Source organism: Chelonoidis abingdonii, chromosome 19, assembly GCF_003597395.2.
Source record: "Chelonoidis abingdonii isolate Lonesome George chromosome 19, CheloAbing_2.0, whole genome shotgun sequence".
NCBI classification, from domain to species: Eukaryota; Metazoa; Chordata; order Testudines; family Testudinidae; genus Chelonoidis; species Chelonoidis abingdonii.
This window is the reverse complement of record NC_133787.1, coordinates 10,267,708-10,278,191: the sequence shown is the minus strand read 5'-3', so window position 1 is coordinate 10,278,191 and position 10,484 is coordinate 10,267,708. Positions and strand designations below refer to the sequence as shown.

The window sequence follows — 10,484 nt, the reverse complement described above, 5'->3', positions numbered from 1 at the left end:
CCCCCCCAATAGTCTTACTCATGCTATACTTTCAGTTATTGAGCTTAATAAGCTATATTGGAAACAAATGACAGAATACAGAAAATTTACTCAAATACTAAACAGATGCATTAATTAAAATGTCTAGTATGCTAGCAGGGAGAGAAGGTGGCTGAGGTAATATCTTTTATTGGACCAGCTTCTGTGGGCGAGAGAGAGACAAGCTTTTGAACTGCACAACGCTCTTCCCCAGGTTTGGGAAAGTTACTCAGACTGTCACAGCTAAATACAAGATTGAACAGATAGTTTAGCAAGTAATTAACCAACCACTTTGAATGTGTGCTAACACCCTTGTAGTCCTAGACAAAAAGGCAGATTAGTGGGTTGCAGATTGTTGTAATAAGCCATAAATTCAGCATCCTTATTAAGACCATGGCCTGGTCTACACTACAGAGTAAGGTCAATGTAAGGCAGCAAGTGTCTACACTAGAATGGTGCTCCTGCAGATGTAAAATGCCAACTACATAGTTCTAATAACTCCACCTCCAGAAAAGGTGTAGTGTTCAGGTTGATGTAATTAGGGCAATGCACTGTCTGTATAGACACTGAGTTACTTGCATTGCTTGTTGATTGTCAGCCCTGCTGCCACCTCCCAGTGGGGGCTGGGGAGGAGAGTGAGGATATCAGTTTCACTGCTAGTAGGCTCCCTGCTGTGACATTGAACCTGGTGCCTGGCTCATAGCTGGGGCTGTCCGCCCTGGGGTTGGGGGACTCCAGCTGTGAGCCCTGCATGGCTGTCAGTGTCCCATTTAAGTTGGTGCAAGCGTGCCTGCTGAGGATGCACACCACTGGCAGGAGGAGGGTAGTGGACATCAGCAGCTGGTTTAATTACTGTGGTGGCTGTAGGCTGGCGTAACTTGTGTACCTAATTTTGTAGTGTAGACAAGCCCCATGATTTTTAGTGTCTAGCAGTTCTGAATTTAAGCTCCAAGGCTCATCTTTTGAAACTTGTTCAGGTTTCCTTTGAAGATAACGACTGAGAGGTCAGATAGTGATTGCTTTATGAAAAGTGTTCACCAACAGATGAAATGGTGTTCTTGCCTTCTGTCATTTTTCTGTGTGAGTATGGGAGCATTCGTTGTCAGCTTAAGCTGAATCGAATTGCTTAGTGAAGACTGAAACCTGTCTTGGATAATTGTTTAATCATTGAAGAGCAGTTGCTCTACCCAGGTATCTGTATAAAAAACATTCAGCAGTTTTCTACTTTTCACATACTTTTTAAAAGTCTTTTTATTAGAAATATAACAAAAGAAAGTGTCAACTGTAGAACTCATATAGTAAGTTCACATGTCACTCTAGTGCATACCTGATGCTTCGGCGGGGGGGATTGTTGAAGTCCTCTTAGAGTGCTAGTTTCTAATACCAGTCATGCCAACTTCATAATGTTTGGGAGGCTTCATGGTTTATTTTAACATCTAGTATATGTTTATCATTACAAGTGCTCACTAAATTGTTTGGTTTTTGTCTGTTTTCCAAACTAAGTATAGTTTTTGTGCTCAGCTTTTGTATGCTTTTTCTGTTCTACCCGGGGGTTGGTATAGCCTTGTCAGTCCCAGGATCTTGGAGACAAGCTGGATATGGTAATATCTTTTATTGGACCAATTTTGAGAGAGACAAGCTTTTGAGCTACACAGAACTCCCAGACCTTGTTTTTCTGTAGTGACATTTGGAATATTACTAATCCAATATTCTTGTGTTACTATATTGGTCTGAATTTGTAAGACTATTGAAATTTGCCTATTAAAAATAAATATTTCTACAAGGCTTTCCAAACCCTGACCTCAGTTATATCATGTAGAGTCCAGTGGGTCAAAATAACGCACCTGACATTTTCTGGTGCTGAGTTTTATGATTATTTCAGTGCTGCTTCTCTCTGTAAACTAGTGTCATACTTTGGGAGTAAACTCAGCTGTTCTTACTAAACTAAAATTCAAATTGAAGAAAATTGGTTGCTGGAAGAGAAACTTGTCTAGAGCTCAATATTTTAGAAATGCCATAATTTTAAATTAAAGTTTTTCATAAATGAACTGAGAATATCAGTGTCTTAGAAGTAAACTACCATATTCCCTCTCAAACTTTCAATGTAACAATCAGCTATATTGGTGCCTATCCCATCTTGATGATGTAGCCTGTAACACATACTTAATTATTGCTATCATAAAAGCAAACTATAATGTCTTTCTAACAATAGCCTGGAAGCTAGTCTTCCAGTTGAATTTAAGGCTCTCTCTGCTGGGCTTGCATCTTATATCAGACCTAATCCTTCCATAATATAGGGACAAATCTTCGGAGGAAAGGGGATTTTTGCTATTAGATGATTAGTTGTTTTAGTTCCTTGTCTCATTTCTTAAGTCTGAGAGCTACAATAGATTTAGAGGCGTGAGAGCATTGACTCAAGCTAATTTCTACTTTTACAGAACTTTCTCAGAATTTGGACTGAAGACCCCAAAACTATAGTTAATGTACTTTGAATTAATTGCTGTCTGTGGTCTGGTGAGGCCTGCAACAAGAACAACTGCATAAGAACACCTGAACTGTGCCTGCCTACATTGTGCCTCAGTTCTTTTTAGTCCCTTATTTCTTTAAACCACACAGACTTGTTTTTTTAAAAGTCATTGTCTTAGGGGTGTTTAGAAGCTGTCTGGTATGAACATAGTGTTACAAATATGCTTTAATTTTCATGTGTTAATGTTACTGTAGTTTATGTTCTGTTTCACCTTCTGCTTACTGACTGCATCTTAGTTTATAGGATTGATTTTTCAGAATGGTATACTAATGAATATTGCACTTATGGAAAAAGTAACACTCAGACATTAGGTTGGTGTATTTACAGTAGCTGTCAGTTATAATTGTATAACTTTTTATACTTTTTTTTTTTTTTTAGTGAATGAAATCATAGGAAGAGATATGTCACATGGAGCAACAGTGTCCAGCCAATCTCCACAGACATGCCCTGGATCTCTGGAGACAGGAATATCGGATGGAGTCTAAAAGCAGCTAAGCATCCATGAAATCGTTCAAGTTTTCTCTGAATATTTCTTCTTCAGCCCCTTCTCTTACACACTGTGCTTCCAACTCTTGTGGCCTTTTATAGACTGGAAAAATGGATCCTTGCATCGGCCTTTAAGTGGGTTACATTTGCTGTAGAGAGAGAGCATTTCTAGTTCTAGTTTCTCGAGTGCTGTAAAAAATGACTGAGTAAATGGACACCAAGAAGCAAGACAAGATATTTTAACCGGTTAAAAATTACAAATGAGCTTTGCTGTTTTACATTTAAATAGAATACTTTTTATACTGTAAGTGCTTAAAATGTGTGGAGATGTTAGTTTTGCTCTTCTAATATTCACAGTACTGAATGTGGAGAAAAATTTAATACACATCTTCAGTGTGCTGCTTTCCCTTAGAAGTAGTAGAATTGTAATTGACGGTTTTGTACACCTTTGGTCATTCTGAACAGCCTTTAAGCATATATTGTTTAAAAGATAACTTTTCATAATGAAATCTTCCAGAGGCAAAAAAACAAACAAACCTGTCATCTTAAGCCAATGCCTTGGAAGCCACTGTGTATAAAAATACTTTAGTGTTTTCTTTCTTTGATTCATAGGAAGCCAAGCCAAATGTAGATCTGCACTTCTTTATAAACTGAAAATGTTATTTGATAGGCTGCAAAGAGACCATTCCATCATGAAAGTGTTGGGATAGAAATGACATTCCAAAATTTAACTTTTATAACTATATGGATAATCTTCCTGTACTTTGTTAGCACAGATTCCTTACTGAAATAGCTTTTTCATAGAAACTATACATTTGTAGTCAAATTTGAAAAACTAGGATTTTGATGTAAAGAACCTTAATTTCAAAGCCATGTTAGATAAGGGGGAATTTTGATATTTGCAGAGGATTTAAGTGTTTTATCACTATGAAATACACCAATCTTCAGTAGCTCTAATATTTTCCATGCAGGAAATCATTTGCTTATATCCCTATTCTATACGTTCATCTGCCTAAATCCTGCCACTTTGACATTGCAATGTCTTAAATTTGAACTATGAACATTTATCTACTAAAAAGAAACTTACTATGAGTGAGTGCTTTAAAGGAAATACATTTGAGTAATTTGCCCATAGTTAATGGTAAATTTATAAAGCAGAATTTATTTCAGAGGAAAATAGTGTATGAGAGCATAACTGTGGTATTAATTTCTTACAGTTTGTTTGAAATTATGTATTTTCCTTACCTTACCCACTTCATCAGATAGTAATGTTTACACTACATGGCTTTTAAAACCTCGGGCCTCTGATAAAAAACCTAGGAGAGAATCTGAAACCGCTAATTTAGGCCATGTTAAGTATTTTCCAAGAGGTTGTAGTTTACAGACCTGTCTGATGTGGAACATACAGGGTATACCAAAAAAAGAGAGGCATATATAGCAAGAGAAGATCAGAAGTACGCTTTCATACTTGAAATTGTTTAGTCCAGATTTCTGTTCTTCTGTTGAAATAACCATTATTCATTCTAGTTACGATGAAAAGCATTCAACTTTGATTATAAGGGGATGATAACATTGAATTAGTTCAGATATTTGAGGGTATTTTCATTGCAATCAATACATGTACAGGACATGCCCTTGTTTTAGAGAAATGAAGCTGTTTTGTCTATACATGTTCTTAAGATACAGTCACACAAAGAAAGTCTTAAATGGACTCCATTATTGAGGTCATTAGGAATAAAAACCCACTATAGTAAATATAGGTTTTGTGGTAGCACATGTATTGGCAGCGCAGCAGGGGGAAGTTTACATAGAACCTCTTGCATATGAAATACCAGTGTGCTATACATGTTTAGATATAATGTTCTAGCAATACTGTTAAATGATATAGAATCTCTTTGTATTTGTTGGATCATGGAGCTTTAGAAAAAACATACATTTGAAAAGTTGGTGGAAATGGAACTTCCTTCTAAGCTATCTGGGACTACCATGGTGGTAAATTTTAATTATTTTTCAAATAAGTTTATGGTAAGGCCACTATACAGGTAGATTCATTTCTGACAGACTATATATTCTGGGAAGCTAAGCATCCTTTCAGTTAATATACTGTACATTAGTGTAAATGTCTCAAAATAGTTATTTTGGCAGTTCTATCATTTGAAAAGAATTGTAACTGTCCCTCAGGTGCTTTAGTTACTATGCCTACTCACATTAAGGTTAAACATGCTAAAACACTGAAGTGTTCAGAAATACAGCTAGTTATGTTTTTATAACACTGTTTAAATCACTGTAAGCTGTGTCACTGTCTTTAGGTTGTGTGCTGGTGCAAGGTGTGTTCCAGTTTTCATTTAATGTACCGGGTCTGTTGTATCAGCGTGTGCGCGAGGACTCTAATTTTGAGCTTTTCATACTTGTGTGGGTTTTGTGCTCCTAATGACTGGTACAGCCTCTTCTCCTTGTAAGTCCTTAGAGTGAGTAGCTGGAATTCATACTGTACCTAAAATATGCGAGCCCATACAATCCAGAGTTGCTATGCACTAAATCTTCTGATGCCTTTAAATACCTTGATGCCTGTAGACCTAGAGATGCTTTCCTATTTAAATATAGCTTTTGGATACTAAAGCCAGTTTTTGTATTTGCCTTGTAAAAGCTTCAGTACAAGGGTCTTAATTTTATTTTGGCTTGTGTGATACTGTAAAGACTGTTAAAAGCACACAATCTCCATTGGACTATGCAAATTTATTTTTACAACAATACCTTGTGATTTGATAATTTGTTGGCATCCACTTTCTTGCCCTTCCTCAGTCCCTGCTTTCCATACTGATGTTTAGATTTTAAACATGAAGGAAAGCCTTAATAGTAGTCTGTCTTCTATGGAGGATCAATGTTAAGAATAAAGATTGAGAACTATTGGGCACATTAGATGTGGGCCATGAAAAAGTAACTTAAATTTCGAATTTAACCACAAACCTGGCAATCAGACTTCCTCTATTAAATCTTATAATTATATCAGTGGAACTGCCATCCTTTGTAAACCAAAGAGAAAAATGACAATTTTGTTCTGATGCAAACAAAGCTTTGAAACTCTATTTTTGATACACATAATGGATGTCATTCCTTGAGGTTTGGAAATTGTTCAAATTAAAGTTTTATATTTAAAAATGGGACAATAAACATTGACTAAAGATTAAGTTCTAGATGTTTACAGAGCCTTGTATTGTAATTTCATGTACATTTTGTATTTTAAACATTTTTGTAAGTTATGATTGCAGTGCTATTTGAGAAATACAAAGGGAAGAACTTGTATTTTAGGCTCTTAAATCATAGTGTTGAAATAAATAAGAAAATACATAATGTGTCACTGTTTGTTGAAATACATCACCTATGTAGGAGTTAAGTAAAATTGTTTTTAATCCACTAGGCTTACACTGCTGTGTGGAGTACCAAATGTATGATGCTTGTTAATATCACCAAATGGCTGCGTATTTTGGTACAAACTAACCCTGGACTGAAATAGCAATACTCTTGCAGTTCAGAATTAAAGCATAATGAGAGAGTACACAAACTGCTACTAATCACTCAGGTATCACTTGAGTATCAAGCTCACCCATTAACAATGAAATACTAGTCACTATTGTATATCTTTTTCTCCATGGTAAACAGTAATCTTCATTCATAAAATTATAGCCTTGTCATTAGAGGCAAGATGCTTTCTTCAGTATTTTATCAAAAGGTGGTGAATATTCAATTTCATGCATCAGTTCTAACTTTTGTGCCTCTCTTTCTTCCCCTCCAGTCTCTCAACTCCTGATTCCACATCCACACACACACACTTGGTTGCATGTAAGGATGTTAGAATAGGACTAAGAATGTCAAATGAACATGCATCTAGCATATTGAAGTGGGCTGAATTGTTTGTTTACATCTGCTCTTTGAATCTGTTGTATCTTTCCTCTCTCACCCTGTACAACATTGTTTCAGCACTGAACCTGCTCAATGCTTGCAGTCATAAACTGCAGTCTTCTGTCCTCATACATGTTGGATTCCTCTGATTTGTTTCATCCAGAAATCTGATTACTCCTGAATTTATGCCAAAGAAACATCTGACAAAGACCAACCAACTGTTGCCTTGCAGGATGCAAAGAGGTGATTGACAAAGGGTGGATAGGGCAATAGTAGAGTACCTGAGTAGTCCAGGACTAGGCTAAAATCAGCCATCATTGTGTAAACACTAACCATTGCTTCAACAAGGGGAGAGAAGTAGTTCCATGGACAGCATGGAAGTGTTCCAAAACTGACAGTCTAATAAGGCCATGTCTACACTACAGGATAATATCGAATTAGCTAAAATCGGTTTTATAAAACTATTATAAATTCGATTTCACGCGGCCACACTAGGCACAGTAATTCGGCGTTGTGCATCCATGGTCCGAGGCTAACATCGATTTCTGAAGCGTTGCATTGTGGGTAGCTCTTCCTACTATCCCATAGTTCCCGCAGTCTCTCCCCCGCCCCCTTGGAAATCCTGGTTGAATCATTAGTGTCACGGTGGTTCTGGTAAATGTCGTCAGTCATTCCTTCCTCCGGAAAACATCAACTGACAATCCTTTCGCGCCGTTTTTTCCCCTGGATTGCCCTGGCAGACACCATAGCACGGCAACCATGGAGCCCATTCAGCTTTGTTTTTTTCCGCACCCGTATGTGTACTGGATGCGCGGAGAGAGAGGCGATACTCCAGCGCTACACAGCAGCATTCACTTGCTTTTGCAATGATAGCAGAGATGGTTACTGATTCATTCTGTACCGTACGTACTGCCGGAGAAACTGGCAATGAGATGACGGTTATCTCTCCCCCTCTGTACTGTCTACTGCTATTCATAGTGCCCCTGGCTGAAATCGGCTGGGGCACAACGCAAAAGCAAAATTGGGATTGACTCACTGGGACTGAGTCAATCCCTCCTTATTGGTTTTTCTAAAATAGAGTCAGTCCTGCCTAGAATAGGGCAAGTGTATTAGAGGACCAGTGTATCAGAGCACAGCTGCTCTGTGTCACTATTCACAGGGGGTGCCCCTGCAACAACCCCACCTGTTGCTCCCCTCTCCCCAACCTCCTGGGCTACCGTGGCAGTGCCCCCCCCCATTTGTGTCAGAAGTTTAAACAATGCAGAATAAGAAACAGAGACTATGTTAGTGAGATAAAATGAGAGGGAGCAGCCTCCCGGGGCTATGACAGTCCAGCAGTACGGAATCTTTTCCTTACACAGAAAGGAGGGGGCTGATAAGCTCAGCCCCAGTTGCTATGCTTTGAAGACAGTTTACTGAGCCATTCGTACCATCTACTGGGAGTAACTGGGAGTCATTTCCCATTTTACCCAGGCGCCCCGGCCAGCCTCACCTGAGGCCTGAGCCAGGAACACTCACGGCTGATGCAACGATGGATATCAGTCATATTGTACCGTCTACCACCGGGAGGGGGAGAGGAGCGGATACTGCTCTCACTGCTGCAGCATCGCGTCTACCAGCACATTCAGTACACCCATAGGGTGACATTGAAAGAAGTCAAGAAATGATTTCTTCCCTTTTCTTTCACTTGGTGGGGGGGGGAACTGAGGAGCTATTCCCTGAACCACGCCAGACACTGTGTTTGAACCTACAGATAAGACATTGGGAGCTCAGCCAAGAATGCAAATACTTTTGCAGAGACTGCTGGACTGTGATTTAGCTGGAGTCCTCAGTACCCCCTCCATCCATGAGCATCCATTTGAGTCTCTGGCTTCCCGTTACGCTTGTCACGCAGCGCTGTGTAGCCCGGAGATTTTTTCAAACGCTTGGCATTTCATGTTCTGTAACGGAGCTCTGAATACAACAGATTGTTCTCCCATACAGCGATCAGATCCAGTTATCTCCGTACGGTCCATGCTGGAGCTCTTTTTGGATTTGAGACTGCATCGCCACCCGTGCTGATCAGAGCTCCCACGCTGGGCAAACAGGAAACTGTAATCAAAAGTTCGCAGGGCTTTTCCTGTTACCTGCCTGCTGCATCCGAGTTCAGATTGCTGTCCAGAGCGTCAGTGGTGCACTGTGGGATACCGCCCGGAGGCCAATAACGTCGATTTCCGTCCACACTAACCGTAATCCGATATGTTAATATCGAATTTAGCGCTACTCCTCTCGTCGGGGTGGAGTACAGAAATCGATTTAAAGAGCCCTTTATATCGATATAAAGGGCGTTGTAGTGTGGACGGGTACAGCATTAAATCGATTTAACGCTCTTTAAATCGATTTAAAGGCGTAGTGTAGACCAGGCCAAAGAACCACAGTTAAAATATTCCTAGACCTTGTGGAAGTCTGTATCTAAATGAGACACTTCACTAGCACCTGTTGTATACCCAGTTTCACTATACTGTAGAGGTGCTTGTGTGTTACTGCGGTGACAAATGCAATATAAAAACTAGAAGTAGTAGTGTCAAGAGCGAAATGGTATTTCTACACGATGTCCCAACCTGCACATTATTCTAAATTTCTGAAAGTATTAAAGTTATTATGGAATTCGAGTTGGTGAGTGAAATTTACTTCACTCACAAAGTGAGTAATCAACCAATATGTGATTACAGATGCTTGGAAGCGCGTAGTCCATCTGCACTGCTTGCACTGTGTATTCAGGCTTCTGGAGCTGTTACTACAGATCCAGTCGCCCCTACCCCTGTTGTCGTCCTTGGAACTGGTGCTTTTGAAGTGATTCCTTTCCCCATTGTAGAGGGAAGACGCTTTCCCTACTGTGCAGGGGGTTCAGATACAGTCCTAATGGAGAGCTTAAATAATGCAGTGATTTTGTGCATCAATCCAAGAAATCAGTGTAGCATGTCAGAACCTCAGTAAGGCTACTGATTTTGAAGAAATTGTCTCTTCCAAGCAGCTTAATGAGCTGCAGAAAGATTAATTGGTTATGAACTCTGTTTTCTAGCTGCCTAGGAGATAATATGTGTAATTATATTAAGCCCATATCTCAGTTAAACAGATTCCAAGTTTAGGCTAGATCTTTAGTCTTTGTTTGGCAATGGTGCACCTGTCCAGGTGGGGCAGGCAAGGATCTCAAAATCACATGGCACTATGACAGCATTGATCAATTTAATGTCAGCTATTCAGAGTATGGCCTGTTTATCTTTACTGATGGTCCCTATTTATGGATCAGAAAGGCTGGCCACTCTGCCCATGATGTAATGCTAAGTAATTATATATGAGATTTACTAAATACAGTGCTTGATGTTTGAACAATACTCCCCATTTTCCCCACTATAATTAGCAGGTATGTAATTAGTGTACAGTAACATTAGCAATATAGATCAATGCTTTGTAGCTATAGCTACTTCAAGAAAAAAGTGGAGACTGACAGGATATGAGAGAGAAGATGGGTGAGGTAATACCTTTTATTGGACCAAGCTTTCAAACTTACACA

General features: G+C 39.2%; 1 protein-coding gene across 2 annotated transcripts in view; it reads left to right on the top strand.

The window, feature by feature from the left end:
• The window catches only part of NFATC3 (nuclear factor of activated T cells 3), a 163,502-nt gene extending 157,120 nt beyond the window's left edge, over positions 1-6,382 (top strand). For both annotated transcript variants that reach the window (XM_032780949.2, XM_032780948.2), the window contains one exon: positions 2,924-6,382. In XM_032780949.2, coding sequence (XP_032636840.1) covers positions 2,924-3,030 — 107 coding nt within the window. In that variant the 3' untranslated portion in view covers positions 3,031-6,382. The remainder of the gene's footprint in view (positions 1-2,923) is intronic.
• The last annotated feature ends 4,102 nt before the right edge of the window (positions 6,383-10,484 follow it).